This window comes from Cetorhinus maximus, chromosome 14, assembly GCF_964194155.1.
Source record: "Cetorhinus maximus chromosome 14, sCetMax3.hap1.1, whole genome shotgun sequence".
In the NCBI taxonomy this organism is placed as follows: domain Eukaryota; kingdom Metazoa; phylum Chordata; class Chondrichthyes; order Lamniformes; family Cetorhinidae; genus Cetorhinus; species Cetorhinus maximus.
This window is the reverse complement of record NC_135892.1, coordinates 92,315,911-92,336,880: the sequence shown is the minus strand read 5'-3', so window position 1 is coordinate 92,336,880 and position 20,970 is coordinate 92,315,911. Positions and strand designations below refer to the sequence as shown.

The following is a 20,970-nucleotide window of genomic DNA, read 5'->3' as shown; positions in this document are numbered from 1 at the left end:
GGGCTTCTGATGGAGGCCCCCCACCCTTCTCGACCGAGGCTGATCATTTTCAGGCTTCCCCTGTGTCCTGGAAATCCTCCCGCCAGCCTCAAAATTGAGGCTGGGTGGGAAACAGCCCTTAAATGGCTAATAGTTTCCCCACCCCCACCCCACCATGCCTTCAAACCTGCCAGCGGGGGAGCATGAAATTCAGGCCAATAATTTAAAACCCATTTTGCCTACTTTTGCTGATACAGCTGTCTATTCAACACAGCAACTTGACAATGCAGTTTCCTACATCGCTAACCCCTCTCATTGCTGTGCTGTCCTCATCCATGCCCTCTCAGCCCTTCCCTAGCCAAATAGGCACCTCAGCAGCACTGATACTAGCCCATGCATACACCTGAATTATGCAAAGACACTTGAACCCATGAATTCATATAGGGCCAGGGTGCAGCTGGTCAGCAGGCAATGGCTTTTCAAGGCGTCGTCACCATGCTTGCGCAACGGTCACTTGCACAATGAACCAGAGATCCATTGAAACCTTTAGAACCATAATTTAGCAAGGAATTTTAGTAGTTGGCAATGGCCAGGATCCTTGCTTGCTTTCAACAAATGCTGGCCTTGTCAGCAACCCACATCTCATGAAAGAATAAAGAAAAAAAAATTGAACAATGGCAATGTTTCCGCCCATTTATTTCTCCTGAGGCACTCAGAGGCTTCAGGATTATATATTCAGGAGAAGACCAGAGAAAATTGGGATAAGAAAAGATTCAGTCAGTGTCAGGATCCGCGAATGGTACAGTTATTAGGAAATGTGCTCATTGGATTTACATAAAGTAACTAATTTTGCTAGAAAGCATTAAGAAAGGTGCTGTTTAAAATAAACTGCTGATTAAAACAAAACAAAAAGCTTCTGATTATCAGCGCTTTTGTTTACGTTGCTGATGCAGAATGAAACAAAACTGCTTTTATTTTATAAGCTCGTATGTTTTATTTGATGGCTATAAAAGTTGTTCCCATTAGATTTTGAGTGGAAGTTTAATGGTGGATTTTACTGAGGCATTTGTGAACAGTGTTGACTCTGGGCTGCTCAATTTTGATAATGGCCATTCTGATATTGACTTTCAAAATCACATTGTGGTTAGTATCCAAGATTCATTTGCTTTGGCAGAAAGTGAATAGTTTTTAGGGACGCGCTTCCTCATTTCCCTGCAATAAAGAATTTAGAAAATGACTAATATTGGGTAAGATATGGAAAACAGCAGTGGCTGTAAAACATAACAGCTTGGGTTTCTCGTTCATAACCTAAAGTTGCAATCTGTTCTGTAATAATGTTCCAGGTGCTGATGGCATACTTCACGATGCAAATTGTATGGATATGTTTCACAGGCCAGCCTCCCAGCTCTTCCAAACTCAGCAGGATCTTCCTTGGTAATTCATAATCTCCTGCCTCAGAGTTACAGTTTCCCATGTATATACAACCTGCCATTAATTCGTGGCCTTCTTCTGCTTTCTGTCCCTTAACAGCAAGGGAGCTATGGAGATAGGGTCTTTATCATCCACATTTTTTTCCCTGTTCTCTTTCGCTATTTACTTATCCCATTTTTGTTTAATAATTCGTAAATTGCGGCTCAGTGGCAGCACTCATGACTCAGAAGGTCGTGGGTACAAGTCCCTTTTCAGAAACTTGAGCACATAATCTAGGCTGACACCTCAGTGCAATACTAAGCGAGTGTTGCACTGTCAGAAGTACCGCCTTTCAGATGAAACGTAAACCCAAACCCCCTCAAGTGAAAGTAAAAGATTTCATAGTACTATTTGAAGAAGAGCAGGGAGTTCTGCTTGGTATCCTGACCAATAGTTATCCCTCAACCAATATCATAAAATCAGAGAAACAGGTGATCTGGTCATTTATTTCATTGCTGTTTATTGATTTCCACACTTCCCTACATTACATTGACTGCACTTCAAAATCACACTACTGGCCATAAAGGACGTTCGGACACTCAGATTGTGGAAGACAATAGATAAATGCAAGTTTTTTTTTCTTTCGTTACCATTTTTTAATTAACTTGAGTTTCCCGCATTTTTCCTGCTGTATCGTTCAATCTGAATTCCTATTCGCTGCTGCTGCAATAACAGTAATGTGCATCCCATTTCCTAAACTTTCTCCTATTGCCTTGGTACGTTGCTAATCTAGTGCCAAAATTATTGTACATGGAAATGTGTTGTGACTCATTCAACTCATCCCAATGTACAGTGAAGGGTATTGACAGCAGAGATATGTTGATTGAGAGTAACACATAGGATGAGAAGAATCTAGAATGACATAGTAAGAGCTTGGCTCGGACAAGAAACAACTCTTGCCCAAAGATGGTGTTGGCACATTTCAAGTGTGGAAACAACTAAAATACCCATGGCCCAAAGGTACATGGAATAAGAAAACCAAGGAAGTGCTGGATGGACAATGCCTCAGAAAGGGATACGGATGACTGAAATGGTCAGGCTAGTTTGGAATCGAAAACAATTGACAGGTGAAAGCAATTGACATTTTATTCAGCTCCAACTTCAATACTGAGGTGATGAATGGGATTTATTAGTGAAGATGGGACTAGAGTTGACAGCTCTTGCTGAACTGACTGGAGGTTTTATCACTAGATCTCTCATCTTCACCTGCCCTGCCCCTCACACAGATGCTATTGGTTGCCAAACATGGGATCCTTCACTTGGTTTTTTGTTGGTGGTCTCCAAGGGTCTCTTAAAGGACGATTGGTTAAGCCAGGGAAAAACTGAGCGATGCATGCATTTGAAAAAATTCTTTCATGGGATATGAGAATTGTTGGCATGATCGGCATTTGTTGCTGATCCATAATTATCCTTGAGAAGGTGGTGGTAAGCTTCCACCTTGAACGGCTGCAGCCCATCTGGAATAGGCACACGTCACTGCTGTTGGGTCAAAATGCTGGAATTCCCTTCCAAACAACACTGAAGGACCGGTGATATAGTTCAAAGTCAGGAGGGTGTGAGAGGGGAACTTGCAGATGGTGGTAGTCCCATGTGTCTGCTGCCCTTACCCTTCTAGGTGGTGGAGGTCACAGGTTTGGAAAGGTGCTGCTGAAGGAGGCTTGACGAGTTGCTGCAGTGCATCTTGTAGAGGGTACACACTGCTACCACTGTGCATCAGCGGTTGAGGGAGTGAATGTCGAAGGTGGTGGATGGGGTGACAATCCAGTGGGCTGCTTTGCCCTGGATTGTTTCAAGCTTCCTGAGTGTTGTTGGAACCGTACTCATCCAGGCAAGTGGAGAGTAATCCAACACACTCCTGACTCGCAACTTGTAGTTGATGAACAGGCTTTTGGAAATCAGGAGTTGAGTTACTCACTGCAGAATCCCCAGCCCCAGACCTGCTCTTGTAGCCACTGTGTTTACTTGGCTATTCCAGTTAAGTTTGGGGGATTCAGCCATGTGTTGAATATCAAGGGGAGTTGGTTAGATTTTCTCTTGTTGGAGATGATCATTATCTGGCACTTTTGTGGCACGAAGTCACTTGCCACATATCAGCCCAAGCCTGAATGTTGTTCAGTTCTCGCTGCATATGGGCATGGACTGCTTCAGTATCTGAGGAGTGGTGAATGGTGCTGAACATTTTGCGTTTCATCAGCGAACATCCCCACTTCTGACCTTATGAAGGAGGGAAGATCACTGGTGAGCAGCTGAAGCTGAGTTTGAGATCAGGGTGATAAAACAGGCATTGTGTCATTAAATGCCCAAAAAACAGGTGCAAAGTGAGTTATTTTTTTTCCCCCATTTTTTATTTTAGTTCCCTGATTTGGTGTTAAGAACAGATTACATAGTTAATGTGCACCGTGTGTTATGTTAATATCCTATTATGATTTTTAGGCAAAATATTATGATTTTAAGGCAAAACTGGGCAGCTATGTAGTAATTGAGTTGGGCTCCTATTCTGTGTCCCATTCATTTTTCTAACTCTGGATTTGAAGGATGGTCCCTGCCAACATTTGAGTGGGTATACTGTAATGATGTTTAAATGACAGTAACTTTAATTTACACCATAGCAGTGTTGAATGCAAGAATCTCCTGATTGCCCCCGCCCTCCAGAATTGCTTTGAGGGAAGAGGGCAATTACCCTGTGTCTGTAACCCTTTGAAAAAGCCTCCAACTCCAAGTTACAGTCAGAAACTTCAGAGGATTCTGACTTACTTAACTGGATAGTTACCCAGAAAATGTTAGGCTGAAAGAAATAGGTCTAACTCCTGGATAAATATACAATTGGCACCACCCTGAACGCCCCCCCCCAACTCCCCGACCCTCCGACTACTCCCAACCCTCAGACCCCCTGCCCCGACCGTCCAACTCCCCCCCCGAACCCAGCACAGGTGGGTGTTTAAATTTAAAGACCTTGTGTATTCAACCTTCTGTGGTCTGCCACACGTGATCTGCACCCACCAAAACCAAAACCATCCCCCCCACCTCCCCCTCTCGCAAGTGGACTCGCTCTCATCGAGGCTGAGCGATCTTCCAAAGTTATTTAAATTACCCAAAGATTCTGCTGGGGTCAAGGGTAAAAGGAGTGAAAGTTCAGTTCCACCAAAGATATGCCTGGATTATGCAAAACTAAAAAATCCAGGTTCATAGTAATGACACCATTCGCAGTTTGCTACATCATTCAGGCGCTATGCATTCCTCCGTAGGCAAAGAGCGCCACCTTGTGGGATGATCTTTGTTTCTTGCCACCGCATAAATGTCTCCAACACCCGTCTGTCTAAGTCTTGCATGGGTCATTCTTAACATCAGGAAAGGGTTACAGACAATATTGTGACTGTCCATTCAGCAGAACATGCCAGTAAATAAATCCACTTGTTTCACAGGCAGCCACAATATGATGGCTCAGAACCTGGTCTCTGGATGGTCAGACCTCGGAGGTACCCTGGAAGATGTGCTGGGGTACCCTTCAGAGGTCCCAACACAAGGACTCTGCAGGAATTGCCTGGAAAATTTCAACTTCTGATGGGCAATTACCCTGTGCCTGTAACCCTCCGAAAGAGCCTCCAACTCCAAGTTACAGTCAGAAACTTCAGAGGATTCTGACTTACTTAACTGGATAGTTACCCAGAAAATGTTAGACTGAAAGAAATAGGTCGAACTCCTGGATAAACATACAATTGACACCACCCTGAATGCCCCCCCACACGACCCTCTGACTGCTCCCAACCCTCTGACCCCCTGCCCTGACCCTCCAACTACCCCCCAACCCAATCTGACATGACCTCACCACTCTATCACTCCACCACCCTGCCAGCCTACCCACCCACCACCCTGCCACCTACCATCCAACTAACACCCTACCATGCTGCCCATTTACCTCACTCACACTCATTCACTAACACAGCGTAAAGCTATTTAAATGTCCCAAAGCTTCTCTGCGCTAGTGAATGAACCATTACTAAATTACCAAATTACCAAACTGCGGCACCTGGTGCTGTAAAAGGGGGCATGGCTTGGTTTCCCTCAACGATGCTGCCATGTGAGGAATGACTATGAGAACAGGTACATTCCGCATTTCTGAATAGGCCCAGTTCAGAGGTCTGGGTCAAGAATGTGGAGCTCCAGCGCTGAGTAAAAAAAAAACAGGAGCAGAGTGGCAATCCTCGGAAGATTCAGTCCAACGTAAAGCAAGCAAACAATGCTGTTCCACTGTCAACTATTTCAGTTGTAACAAGTTGGCATTATGTTAAAATTAACAAGGTTTAAAAGATGCTGTTGAGTGTCAATGTGCCAATGTCCCTGAGGCAGTAATTCTAACAGCTTTTAACACCAGAGGCTGTCAGGGATGAAAGACATGTGCAAATGGCAGCTAATTCTGCTTCCCGGCAGCTCAGACAGGAGTACACTTCACTTTAGTCACTCATTTTCCATTACAGCCCAACAAGCGATCTTAAAGAAACAGGGAATGCTGGAAATGCTCAGATGACAACAGGCCTTATGACCTGAAGTGTTAACTGGCGTTTCTCTCCACGCCTGACCTGCTGAGTATTTCTAGTATTTTCTGTTTTTATTTCAAATTTGCAGCATCTGCAATATTTTGCTTTTCTATAAGGGATCTCACACCACAGCCCTCTTGAGAAATGCATGGTAAATACATTTGGGCCAGGACTTTGCCCTCGTTGGGCAGACTTGTAGGGGCGAGTGGGAGCGGTCGGGAAGCAGACTACCACCCACGATTTCATGATGACGGGCCAATTAAGGCCCTCCCAGCGTGAAACGTGCGCTGCAGCGCTCAGCGCTGCCTGTGTGGAGGGGGAGGGGGAGTGGGGAACTTTGCGCATGCGTGCAACTGCGCACAGGAAAAGCTCTCTGAGGCACAGAGCTGCCTCGGGGAGATGAAGATTTTAAAAATTAAAGATAAGGAATTTTAAAATGTTATGAAGCATGTCCCCCCCGTGTGACTCTCTTATTATGTTATTAATGAAGTGTTAAAACTTTTATTTAATTTTTAATTGCCGTTGGAAACCTCACCCCGCCCGTGGATGAGGTTTCCTAAAAAATCCAAAGGCCGCTTGGCCTTTTTGCCTGCCCGCCAACCGTAAGGTTGGACAGGCAGCGAAAAATTTAGTTCCATTGGGACTTTAATGGCCTTAATAGGCCTGTTCATTGTCGGTGGGCGTGCTGCCGACTCCCGCATGTGACTCAACTGAAATATTGCGCGATGACGTCAGGACGCTCCCCCAACGTCATCGCGCGTCATTTTACACTCGTTCGGGTTGGGCACATGCCCAGCTGACGAGTGAAAAATTCTGGCCTTGGTAAAAGTAACTTCTTCTGATTTTCTGTTCTCTTTAGACATTGCCGGAGGTATGTTCTGAACAGGATGAGCTGGATTTCCTGATGGAGGCCTTGATAATTAGGTAAGACTGTCTTAACAAATTGGCAAAGGAAACAGTAAGATTCCTTGCCAAACAGCATTAGAAGCCACAACATCACTTCACCTTGCCATATTTTCTTTTTTTATTTCCTTTCTTCTCATCCCATCTCATTCCTGGAATGAAGAGCTTATCTATAAGGAAAAGTTGGACAGGTTGGGCCTACACCCATTGGAGTTTAGAAGAATGAGACGTGATCTTATTGAAACATATAAGACCCTGAGCGGGTTTAATAGGGTAGATGCTGGGGGGATGTTTCCTCTTCTGGGCGACACTAGAATGAGGGGGACACAGTTTAATAAGTGGTCTCCTTTTTAGGACGGGGATGAGGAAAAATGTTTTCTCCCAGAAGGTCATTAGTCTTTGGAATTCTCTTCCTCATAACGCAGTGGAGATTGCGTCTTTGAATTTATTCAGGGCAGGGTAGATTTTTAATAGACAAAGGAGTCAAGGGTTGTGGAGGCAGAGAAGAAGGTTCAGCTGAGACCACAACCAGATTAGCCATGACCTTATCAAGTGGCACAGCAAACTCGAAGGGCTGAATGGCCTACTCCTTCTCCTAAATCCTATGTTTCTATATTCCCACTCCAAAAAGATGGCCATCACTGTTCAAGTTTTTTTTTTTCAGTTAATGAGCATGATAATCCGTGGGGTAGATAGCTCCAGGAGATTGCTGCTTCTTAGTTAACCCAATTTAAATAGTCTGCGAAGAAATTCCTCCTTGTAGGTTGCTGAGTCAAGGTAGATAATCTCAAGCCAAGAAATGCCTACAACCCTAGACATCCATTTGAGGCTCTAACGGATCGAGGGCTATAGTAACCTGGTCACCAAAAACTACATTTCTTTAAAAAATCATAATAGTTCTAAAGCAGCAGATCTGGTAAAATAAAGAGTAATGTGTTTGCATATTCAAGGAAGATATTTGAATGCATTAACTGACCTGGAGACCTCTCTGTTGAAGGGGCAGATACAGATGTCCCTGATGCTGCCACTCATTCCAGGCAGTAGTACAAAGTGTCAAATCCTTCTCGGGTATTGAAACTGAGAATGGTATCGTAATCCACCATTGATCCTTAAAATTTGTCTCATGCCTAGATGAGTCAGTGCCTCCATATGAAAGTGATGCATTACAGTAACTGGGGCTTGGAGGGATAAATTAACCCTGTTGTCCGATAGCTGATGTGTTGTACCGTCCATGATTTCTTCCCTTAGCAGTTTACAGTTGATGATCTCAGAAAGTAGATCAAAATATTGAGAAAAACCCCTCCTTCAGCAAAACTGAAGATGGGAACAATTGGTAACAATGGTCAGAATTTTACATGCCTTCCTTGTTGCACAACATCTGTGACATGCAGAAAGATTTGATTTGTATTTGCACTTCAGAACTATGTACCCTGCACATGGAATTAGTGAACTGTTGTACGCTGAAAGTTTCACAGCAGTAGGTTTCACCATGGCCTTCCATATCTATGGATTCATTTCTTTAAGAATTCGCAGAGGTAGTATGTTGGCACTTTCCCTGTCTCAATCTTGGCCAAAACGAACGATTACCAACTTTCTTAGATAATTCGAATCTTGGCAAACACTTTGGACAGTATGGTGGCATCTATGTTTTCCATGAGATTGACGTCCCATCATACGCATCATCATCATTGTCCGGTTTATTAATCACCTGTATACTTGTGTGTATGTATATATTTCTGACGGGATACTGGACAGTCATTCTTATTGCTTGAAGGTACCCGTAGTGTATGGGCTGATTGGATCAGTGCACAGCTGTTTGTGGCTGCATCAGCCTTTGCTCTAGTGCACTGCCGCTGCCAATGGCCCTTTCAGCCACATACCTTGCAGATTTGCTTGAAAGCTGGGCATTTCCTTGGTGCTTGGAAAAGGCCACACCTTCCACATGTCTTGCCAGATTTGGATGTTTTAGTGAGTGCGTCAACAATTGGGGTTGTACTTAGGACCTGTAAGCTTTGTCAAACTGTGAAAATCACTTCATACTTAGGTCCATCCTTGAGTAGCTCTTCGTTGCTATACATTTAGGCTTGACTAGCAGACCTTTCTGGAATGCTTCAATGGGAGTGGATGCAATCGCCAACTCAACAATTCTGTCTGCTAGTGCGGCATTTGAAAAATTACAGTACGCACCCTTTTCTCTGCAGCTGCTGATGAAATGGCCTATGGATCCTGTAGGCTGTTGTCGAAATGACATGAACAAAAGTTGATAAATATGGAAATTTAACCTGATTCTGAAATGGCCTTCTACTGTAACCCCATGCCACTGAACCGTTTGTTTCATAGTAAACCCACCACTGGCTCAGCTGCAAATCAGTTCAAACTGGGGATTTTGTGGACATTCTGACAACACTCCTTTAACCTTCTTTCTTCTGTAGTAGCTGGGATGAGTGTCGGTGTAGCTGATTTCGTGTGCTTTTCTGGAGCCCTGCCCATGAAGACGAGTTGTGGCAGGAACGCTTCATGGAGTAATGGCACCTTTGCTTTTCATTCAATTTATTGTTCCGCAACTCCCGAAGCCGCCCATTACAAACGCATCCTTCCCTGGCCTGATTTTCATGACTTGTATTTTGTTTGACTCTCCTTGCTAGCTATCGCTCTGGCCCACACCCTGGTCACTCGTATTTTCTGACTGAGCTAACCTGGTGCTGGTCCTCTCGACGGACTGTCCCACTCATGGAACTGACAGGCTACGTAGTGCAATCTCACCACGAGGGACCCGTCTGCTTACCAGCTCTTTACTTCAGCACTAGCTTGGTGCTGTGTCTCCAAAGCTTTTCTTCGCAATCACCAGGCTGTGTTTTCAACCCTCTTCGATGCTACGACTTAATTACGGTCTGACCAAAACTCGAGGATCTTCTCATGCCATGTACCATGATTCAAGGCTGTTCACCATGCCATACCTATACTTAATCGTGCTGCGCCCTGCCTTACCAGCACTGATCACTATGTTGTGTTATTACAATGATATATTACCTTGGGCTTATTTACTGTACAAGACACAAGGCACCTGTTGCTCATAGGGGATTGGGTAAATGTTTTATGGGTTCATTTATTAAGACTAGGTACATGAGAACATAGGTAGAAGGCATCAGAGCTGTGTATGTGCTCTTCTCAAAGCAAAAGTGAAATTAAGGCCGGTTCACATGACACATTTCCCTCCTAGTGATGTCATACTGATATCCCTTAAAGGCATGATACAACAGAACCCATTTCTGCTGAGTTTGTCTTGTAATGGTTACACTGTAGATTGCAATGTGATCTGGGCCCTTCCTTTGTGCTCCCACAAAGATTCATTGATATAAAATTTGATACAGAAGAATGACATTAGAAACCCCAAAGCCTCTGGCCTGTGCTTCCATTGCACCACAAGTAAATTACAATAAAATACAGGAGGTGTAAATGCAACCTGCAGTTGATACTGGTGGAAGTGGTTTACTTTGGAGCATTCAGCCTGAACAAACTTTCAAGAGAGATTGCTGGTATTACAGCTAAGCTTTTAAAGCATTATTTTTGCCTTGCAACTGGATTAGGTTTGGCTTGCCTTTGACAATCTGAGACCCATGGGAAATCTTTGGCCCCACTCGTAGTGACAGGATCTGAATAGCAGGTACAGAATTCCTTATTGCATTCCCTTGTAGGTAATTTTAAAGGAGGAGGACAAGGACAAGTGCACAAAAGCACCATTTGACAAAATAGCACTCTATTGTCACAACAAATTTACAGGGCATGCAGGTCCTACAAAGACCTCGTAACTTCGACCTTCCTTCACTAGTGTACACTTAACCAGTGATTAGCTACTACCTGACGATCTCCAGCCAGGATTATTTGCTCAGGCAGCTCTACATGTGGCTGCAAAATTGTCAATCGCACTGACATTTAGACCACTGGCACCTGTTAAGCCGCCGTAGTGAATCTCAAAACTGGGCATCCATGAGGCGCTGTGGGCCATCAGCAGCAGCAGAACTGTATACAACCACAATCTGTAACCTCATGGCCTGGCATATCCCTCACTCTACCATCATCATCAAGCCGGGGGATCAGCCTTGGTTCAATGAAGAGTGCAGGAGAGCATGCCAGGAGCAGCACCAGGCATACCTAAAAATGAGGTGTCAACCTGGTGATGGGTCGCTTAGCTGGATGCTAGTGGAAGGACCCCAAGAAAACTCATACTTCAGAGGATAGCAGGAACGTTGAGGAGAATCAAAGTGAATTCCTGAGAGTTGAGGCACTTTGGTTTAGTCCAAGGAATTGAAGGAACCTTTAATAGCTTGATAAGTAGCCAAAGGATTTCTGGGGTGAAGTCAAAGTGGAAAGAGAAAGTTTCACTTGAGGATTTCTGTTTTAAAGTTTAAGTAATCGTGTTAATTGTTTTTATTATTGTAAAACGTTACTGATAACCTAAGATAGTGTTTAGTCAGTAGTGTTTGCTTTGTTTGACTCTTGTAATAGTAAAATCATTTATTTAAACCATAGAATCTTGTGGCTTCATTCTTTCAGTAAAAAACAGGAATTTTGAATTTCTCTTTAAAAGTTAACAGTCTCTACATGGATTGTAACAGCGGCTTCTACAACACTTACTTTGATCTCAGTTGAGACCAGTAACTTACTTTGAAAAGGGAAGAAATCTGAAATCCCAGTTGTTTACTGAAAGAATGAAGCCACAAAGATTCCAGGGTTTGAAACAAAATAATTTTTAACTATACAAGTGTCAAACAAAGCAAATACTAAGTACTAACTTGGGTAACCACATATGCTCTAAAACACAGAATCAACATAAGTTGAACATTAACTAACAGGCAAACTGTGTTCAATTATAAACTATAAATTACACATTAAATGGCAGGTACGACTAAGACAGATCTTACAAATTGGCTCAGCGGTCCACTCAGCAAATATGTCATCAATCTCAGTTACAAAGTCTTTTAAAGCTCTTGTCTTCCTCACAAAGAATTTCAGTTCCTCTTCTTCCAGAATTTAGCCTGATCCCCAGCCAACAGCAGTGGACCACCATCTCGAGACCCAAGGGCACGGTCTTGACCAAAAATGTCTCACATCTGCAGGACATCCTCTGCTTACACCAATGTTAAGTTCAAGTAACAGAAACAGCTGCAGCAACTGTATATTTGCCTATTCTCAGCTTCTGGATCTAGCCTCTTTTCTTCAGCCTGCCTATACTGCACCACTGCAATCATTATTAGAGTCTGATGGCTCTGCGTCCTTTTATATGATTTCAACCAGTTTCAGTCTCTCCAGAAGATTTGGTTTCCAATCTTAGTTTCAGCCATAGTTTTCTTAGGAACTCAATGGGCCAGTTTCCTTTCTCAAGTCCCCTTTCCAGTTTGCATTTTCACTAGAGTCTGTCTTGAAAAATACAAGCTTTGAAATCACAGGTCCCATCCACCAACTTAAACATTCACTCCCTCCACTACCTATGCATAGTGGTAGCAGTGTACACTACATACAAGATGCACTGGAGCAACTCATCAAGGCTCCTCCAACAGCACCCGCCAAGACCATGATCTCTACCACCTAGAAAGACGAGGACAGCAGACAGATAGCAACACCACAACCTGCAAGTTCCCCTTCAAGCCACACGCCATCCTGATTTGGAACATATCACTATTCCATCACTGTCACCGGATCAAAATCCTGGAGCTCCCTTCCTAACAACACTGTGGGTGTACCTACACCAGATAGACTGCAAGAAGGCAACATACCATCACTTTCTCAAGGGAAATTAGGGATGGGCAACAAATGCTGGCCTTGCCAGTGATGCCCACATTCCATGAAAGAATAAACAAAAAATTGTGCAGAATCAGAGATCCACTTAAGGACACTAGATCTACCTGACTCACTAAGCCTTGCACTTTCCTACTTTTCCAATACTTTACTTACCAGGCTACATAAAAATTGCACTTCTGAAACACCAATGCAATATATGGTGTGGTCAGCACTGGAGATGACTGGCAAGCAGAAGCGACAACTGATAGGTACAATACCATATAAACAGCCTTGTGGGTTTGCAGGGCCATGGAGTCATAGTCATAGAGGTCTACAGCACAGAAAAAGGCCCATCGGCCCAACAAGCACCTAACTATTCTAATCCCATTTTCCAGCACTAGGCCTATAACATTGTATGCCATGGCATCGCAAGTGCACATCCAAATACTTCTTAAATGTTATGAGGGTTTCTGCCTCTACCACCCTTTCAGGCAGTGAGTTCCAGATTCCCACCACCCTCTGGGTGAAAAAATTCTTCCTCACATCCCCCCTAAATCTCCTGCCCCTTACCTTAAATCTATGCCCCCTGGTTATTGATCCCTCCACCGAGGGGAAAAGTTCCTTCCTGTCTACCCTATCTATGCCCCTCATAATTTTATACACCTCAATCATGTCCCCCCTCAATCTCCTTTGTTCCAGGGAAAATAACCCCAGTCTATCCAATCTCTCCTCTTAACTAAAATTCTCCAGCCCAGGAAACATCCTGGTAAATCCCCTCTGCACTCTCTCTAGTGCAATCACATCCTTCCTATAATGCGGATTCCAGAACTGCACACAATACTGCACACAATACTCTAGCTGTGGCCTAACCAGCATTTTATACAGTTCCAGCATAACCCCCCTGCTCTTATATTCTATGCCTAGGCTAATAAAGGCAAGTATCCCATATCCCACATGATTCTCTAATTCCTAGAAAAACAATGATATTCCAGGGGCAGGATGTTCAGCTAGGCGTGCAGACATGTGCCCGGCATGCACGAGCGTGAAATAGCGCGTGATGATGTTGGGCGAGCATCCCGACGTCATCACGCACTCACGTGATATTTTGGTTGGCGGATGAGTGCGACAGTCGGCAGCGCACCCACCGCCAATTAAGAGGGCCGTTAAGCCCATTAATCAATTAATTAAAGTGAATTTTTCCCTGCCCGACCAACCTTACGGTTGGCGGGCAGGCAAATAGGCAAAGCAGCCTTTGCATTTTTTTGTGAAACCTCATCCACGGGCGAGATGCGGTTTCGAACAGTGATTGAAAAAAAATAATAAAACATTTTTAAACTCATTTTTCACATGTCCCAGAGTCATGTTTCCCTTATTTTTAAAAACTTAGTTTTTAATGTTAAAAATCTTCAGCTCCCTGAGGCAGCCCTATGCTTTCAGGGAGCTTTCACTAAGCGCTTCCCCGCGCACGCGCACACTTCAGTGCTCACGCTCCTCCCGTCTTTATCCCGCAGTGCTGCGGGGTAATCAGCGTGTTTTTCACACTGGCTGGACGCCAATTGGCCAGCCAGTGTGAAATCGCGATCGGAGCCCAATCACAGGTGGTGGACCATTGCATGGCTGCTCCCGGGCCCACCTGCTGCGCCCGCCCGACTAGAGGAAAATCCTCCCCCAAGTCACTAGAATATTTGTTTCCTCTTTCCATTGAAGTTTTGCCAGCTTCTTCCCTCACTAAATCTTGTTTGACCTGGAAATCTGGGAATCTCTACAATTGCAATAAAAAAACATTTTAACAGGAATGAGACTCAATCAACTTAGTTGCCCCCCCACCCCGCCCAAATCTCTCCAGGGCCTTCTGATATTGGCCCTCATGGATCATCTTATATATTGTCACATGATGAAACGATTAATGGTTTTCTTAGAAATGGTAAATGTGTCCTTTTCTCCAACTATTCCAGTAAATTCTGCCACCAGAACATAGTACGATGTATAGGAGTCAGCCTGCAGGCTCTTCCTCGCTTTATTCTACTGGAGCTGATGGCAGGCGGAGACATGAAATCCTTCCTTCGAGAATATCGACCTAAACCGGTAAGAAGTGACCATTCTTTAACAGCAATGTTTGCATGCTAACATATACGTCTCACAGGTTTGTTTAGTCTGATTCACCTTAGAGTGAGAATTTCCCGTAGCATTTGACAAATTGACCAGTTTTAATGTTCTAAACTCCTGGTCTTTAATCGGGCTTGCAGCTGGTCTCATGTTAATGCTAGATGAGGCTAGGCTTGTTGTTGGCTGCAGTGATCCGACGCCCCACCTCATCATGCTCAAAATAGGCTGCCAACACTCAATATATAGTCCACGTCTGAATGGCCATTTATGAGGTGTCCATTCATAGCTGCACAAACGATCCCTTTTCAGGCTCACGTTATGCTGATCCATTGCCAGATGACACAGATTAAATGTCAGCATTTAACCTGATGCTTTATTTAGACAGTGCTAGCAAAACGTCAAACGTTAACATTTTCTGAATTACTGCAGTTCTGATTGAGGATAAACTCTCGGTGCTTTGAAATGAAATCCGTAGATTTATATCTTTGATTTGAAGACTTAATGTGCGAATGCAAACACTGACATTTGAAATATAACTAATACTTGTTGCAATGTATTGGTTGTCAGTTTTCGTAATGCTGATTGAAACTAGATGACAAAGTGGAAGAATGGAAGATGTACCACATTATATTAATACCCTGGAATCCTGACATTCAAAATACTAAGCGGCAAAATAATGAAATGTTTCATTTATGATTAGGCTTGTATCATTATTGTCTGCCTAAGTGAGAAAAATCACCTAATTGCAAAGTTTAGTTTTCACATTCATTCTGTCACTGACTGGAAAAGGTATTTGACAAAGCTACCAAGCGACTGCTTATATAATTAGAACTTGCCTTCTTTCACTGAACTCATTCGATGACTAGTGATAATCAGAGCTGAAAGATGAACCAATGATGATGGCTGATCCTTTTTAATCAAAACTCCTACTCCTTCCTACACATCTCTTATCTTCCCCTCTCTTCCCAGCCCCATCGAACTCTAAAGGTTGCATTTAATGTGGGGTGGGTGGGGGGGTTGGGGAAAAAAAAGTCTCTTGGAAACCGACTGACTTTTCAAAGCCTTCCACCGCAGCAGTAACACGCTGCCAGGGGCTTAAACAAGTTGATGGGTCAGGCTTCTGCCCCTCAGTGGAAGGAAGTCCTGCCCTCGAGTGATGCCGACCAATCTGTTGGCCAACAGCTCTTGCAGTCCCAGCAGTGCCAGAACTCAGTTGTGGGTGCAGCGGCAGTCCCACGAGAAAGATCATGGTGAGCAGACCCAGGTAAGTTCCAGAATTTTTTTGGGCGGGGAGGGATCAGACGCTCTGGGGGGGGAGGGGGGGGTGCGGAGTGGGGAAGGCGCACAAAGCGGGTGGGGGCAGGTTTTCAAGGCCAGACCGGGAGGCACAAAGTGGGGTATGATCTTAGGTGAGGTGCACAGTGTGCCCCCCCCAGAGGGTGTATCTCCCCCCCATCCCGCGTTTTCACCAACTTGGGTGAAAAACCAGCCTTCTCGCTCTCAACCACCTTCCACTGCCCAGCATATTACGGCAGTGGAGGCCGACTGAGATCAATAGAAAGGAAATTCAGGTGTGGCTGCTATCAGGCAGCAATTCAATACCACCGGACTTGTACTCCTGCCAAAGATGGATTTGGTAGTTGGTATAGTGGTTATAGAATGCATCCTGTTCCATGTGGGAACTCCAGAAGACACCTTGCATCCTAGATAACCATGTGTGCAGGAAGTACCACCAGTTGCACAAACTCAAATTTCTGAGCTTGAGGAGTGACTGGAGTCACTGCAGTGCATCGGGGAGTTCGATATTTCCTCAAATGTACATTCCGGGATATGCACAGCCTACACTTAAAGATGATGCAGGGATGAGGGAATAGATGTACAACAGACTGGCTAGCCAGAAGAAACAGGTAGCAAAAGAATCTGCCAAGTCAATGGCACTCGTTAACCAGTTTCAGTTTTGAATACTAGGAAGGATGACAGCACCTTGGAGGAACCCAGGAAGAATCAAACACCCAGCAGTAGGAGGGATTTGACCATGGGAAGAAATTTCCCCCCTGTGCGGGCAAGGGGGGATTCCCTAAGCTGAGAATGCGCTCTTTCGCGCATGCACGCAAAAGAGCGCACTCATCTCCCTAAGGCTAAGTGCTGCTTCAGGGAGAGCGGTTCCAAATTCAAAAATGTGAAATATAGAAAAATAAAATTTCCCTGACATGTCCCCTCATGTGACACTGTCACGTGAGTTGGGACATGTCCATCACTTTCAATTAAACTTTTATTAAATTTTTAAAAACCTACATGAAACTTCATCCCACCCGTGGATGAGGTTTCATGCTTTTTCTGAAGCCCGCCAGGGCTCCCGGCCTGCCCACCAACCTTAAGGTTGGATGGGTAGGCCCTTTAACTACTTCAATTAGTTTTTAAATGGCCTCAATTGGCCGTTGACAGGTCAGCGGGCGCACAGCTGAATCAGCTGCGTCCCCGTCAACCTGAAAATTGAAATGAAGCGGGGTGACGTCGGGAGTTCCGCCCCCCGCTCGCCGAACTCAATATCCTGCCCCATGATTCATGAATGGAACATTGATGCCTTGGTGCCAAGATGAAGGGTATCATCGAACTGGAACAGGATGTTCTGTGAGGAGAATGGGAACAACCAGAAGTCGTGATTCATGTTGGAACCTATGACATTGGTAAAAAAAGTGGTGAGGTCCTTCAGGAAGAGTTTTAGGAGCTGGGAAAATGATTTAAAAATAAATGATAGGAATCTCAGAATTACTCTCAGTACCACTCAGTACTCAATGCCAATGAGTATAGAAATAGGAAGATAGTGCAGCTGAATGTGTGGATGGAGAAGTGATGTAGGAGGGATGGTTTCAAATTCTTACGGCATTGGGATCAGTTCGAGAGGGAAGGGTCACCTGTACAAGATGAATCGGTTGCAGCTGAATATAGCCAGGACAAATTTTCTTACTGAGAGGTTAGCTAGTACTGTTGGGTAGGGTTTAAACTAATATGGCAGAGAGAAGGGAACCAGAAAACAGCAGACAGGCGCAGAAATTACATCAAAAAACAGATATTAACAGCAATAAAATTGGAAATATCCCAAAAATTGCAGCAAACAGATGGAAGAAATTAGCAAAAGTAATGAAGGAGGCAATACATTGTGTGTACGTCAGTGTCTGTAGTATGATTGGTGAGTTGCAGGTGCAAATTGCTACATGGGATCGTGACTCAGTGACAGGAAGCAATGGGTGGTGGGGGATGGATTTTTTTTGGATTGGGATGTAGCTTGCAGTGGTGTTCCCCAAGGGACAGTTTTGGGTCCATTATTCTTCTCAATTTTTATAAATGACTAGACTCAGGTGTCAAATTGTAAAGTTTGCAGACAAAATTAAACTTAGCAGAGTAGAAGCTAGTGATGCAGAAAGTTATAAGCTTCAGGATATCTAGGCAAGATGGAGAAATGGGCAGAAACATAGCAGATGGAGTTCAATGTGGGAAAATGTGAAATGATGCACTTTGGAATGATTAGTATGGAAAGACAGTATAAAGGAATGATTTTAAATAGTGTAGATGAGCAGAGTGGTATCCATGTACACAATTCCTAAAGGAAGCAGACCAAGTTAATAAGGTGGTGGAAAATATTTTGGTTTACTTGCATTTATAGATAAAGATGTAAAATATAAAAGGAGAATGATCATACTAGAACCTTCCAAATTACTGGTTAAGCCTTGGTTGAAGTGTTGGACAATTCTTGACTCCATACTTCAGGAAAGGTGTAAAGGCCTTAGGAAAGATAAAGTGGAGGTTTACCAGGATGTTAAAAGGGATGAGGGACTGTCTTCTACCCAGGCTGAGGTGAGAGAGGAGGTAACTGGTACACTAGAAGAACTTACAATCGAGAGGAAGGAGATGTTGGAAAGGCTATCTTTAATTAAAATAGATAAGGTACCAGGACTGGATGAGATGTATCCAAGGGTACTTAGGGAAGTGAGAGTGGAAATTGCAGAGGCACTAGTGATAATCTTCCAGTCTTCCTTAGACACAGGGGAGGTGCCAGAGGACTGGAGAACTGTGAATGTTACACCCTTGTTCAAAAAGGGGTGCAAAGATAAAGCTGGCAACTACAGGCCAATCAGTTTGAACTCAGTGGTAGGAAAATTTAAGAAAACTATAGTATGGGATAAAATCAATGATCACTTAGTCAAATGCAGGATAATTAGGGAAAGCCAGCATGGATTAATTGAGAGCAAATCATGTTTAATTAACTTGCTGGAGTTTTTTGAGGAGGTAACAGAGAAGGTTAATAAGGGAAACGCTGCTGATGTGGTGTGTATGGATTTTCAAAAGGCAATTGGTACAGTGCCACACAAGAGACTTGCAAGCAAAATTCTAGGTCATGAAATAAAAGGGAAAGTTGGCACTTGGATAAGAAATTGGCTGAGTGACAGGAAACAGAGAGTAGTGATAAATGGTTGTTTTTCAGATTGGAGGAAGGTTTGTAATGGAGTTCCTCAGGGGTCAGTGTTGGGATCCTTGCTCTTCCTGATATATATTAATGACCTAGACTGTGGTGTGCAAGGCATGATTTCAAAATTTGCAGATGATACGAAGATTGGAAGTGTTGTCAACTGTGATGGGGATAGCCTTGAACTTCAAAAAGACATAGACATGCTGGTGGATTGGTCAGACAAGTGGCAGATGAAGTTCAATGCAGAGAAGTGTGAGGTGATTCATTTTGGCAGGGAAGATATGGTGACAGTATAAAAACAAGGGACCTGGGTGTATACGTGCATAGGTCTTTGAAGATGGCAGGGCATGTTGAGAGAGCAGTTAATAAAGCATTTAGTATCTTAGGCTTTATTAATAGGGGGAATTGAGTACGAGAGTAAGGAGGTCATGTTGAACTTGTATGAGACACTAGTTAGGCCTCATCTGGAGTACTGCATCCAGTTCTGGGTACCATCCTTGAGGAAGGATGTGAAGGCATTGGAGAGAGTGCAGAGGAGGTTCACAAGAATGATTCCCAGGATGAAGAACTGTAGCTATGAGGATAGATTGGAGAGGTTGGGATTGTTTTCCTTGGAGAAAAGAAGGCTGAGAGGAGAATTGATAGAGATTTAAGATCCTGAAGGGTGTGGGCAGGGTAAATAGTGAAAAACTGTTCCCACTCAATAGAGCATCAAGAACCAGAGGACACAGTTTCAAAATAATTGGCAAAAGGAGTAAATGTGATGTGAGGAATTTTTTTCACCCAAAGATTGGTTGGAGTCTGGAACAAACTTCCTGAGAGAGTGGTGGAGGCAGGTTCGATTGAGGTATTCAAAAGGGAATTGGATTGCTACCTGAAAAGAGAGAATGTGCAAGATTACAGGGATAAGGCAGCGGAGTGGGTCTAAGTGGAAAGCACTCTCAGAGAGCCAGTGCAGACTTAATGGGCCGACTAGCCGCCTCCTGCACTGTAAAGATACTGTGATACTGTGAATTATAGGGAGAGGTAAGAAAAGCTGGAACTGTTTTCCTTAGAGCAGCCAAGGGTAAACAGTGACCTCGTGGACGTTTTTAAGGAGGTTTTGATAGAGAAAATTGGAAAAAAAATCTTCCCGCTGATGAGTGGGTCAGTATCTAAAGGTCATGGATTCCAAATCATTGGGAAAAGACCTGGAGAGGAGGTGAGGAGAATTTCTCTTAACTCAGCGTTGTCAGGATGGATGTAAAAGCGGTGGATTCCATAATTCATTTTAAAAGGGAGTTGGACAGATACTTGAGGATGAGGAACTTACAAGGTTAAAGACAAAAGCACGAGTGTGTGACTTCCTTTCAAAGAACCAACACAGGCATGATAGGCCAAATGTCCTCCTACTGAGCTGCAAGTTTCTAGGATTGTATGGCTGGAATTTTCCATCCTCCCCCCCCTCCCCCGGCCCTGTAGCGGCTTCCTCCGTGATGGGGCCGGTGAGCCAGTGAAATCTCCATTCACATCAGCAAGACGAGAAGATCCTGCTGGCGTGAAGGGCTGGAAAATTTTGGCCTATGACTTTTTAGAGGAAGCTATTGCTGGATTATTTTTCTGGCTTAATGCACTGACTGAAGTATTTTAGCAGCTTGAGTTACCATAGTCTCCCAGTCCTTTTGAGCTTGAAGAAGGACCTCACGGATTATAATGAATGGGAAAGTACAATTCTTCAATAATCTGACTGCA

At 43.9% G+C, this 20,970-nt stretch overlaps 1 protein-coding gene across 1 annotated transcript in view; it reads left to right on the top strand.

The window, feature by feature from the left end:
- Positions 1 to 20,970, top strand: part of LOC144689335 (ALK tyrosine kinase receptor-like) — a 274,691-nt gene that overhangs the window by 207,542 nt on the left and 46,179 nt on the right. The window contains exons 13-14 of the mRNA XM_078556369.1: positions 6,844 to 6,908; positions 14,621 to 14,750. Coding sequence (XP_078412495.1) covers positions 6,844 to 6,908; positions 14,621 to 14,750 — 195 coding nt within the window. The remainder of the gene's footprint in view (positions 1 to 6,843; positions 6,909 to 14,620; positions 14,751 to 20,970) is intronic.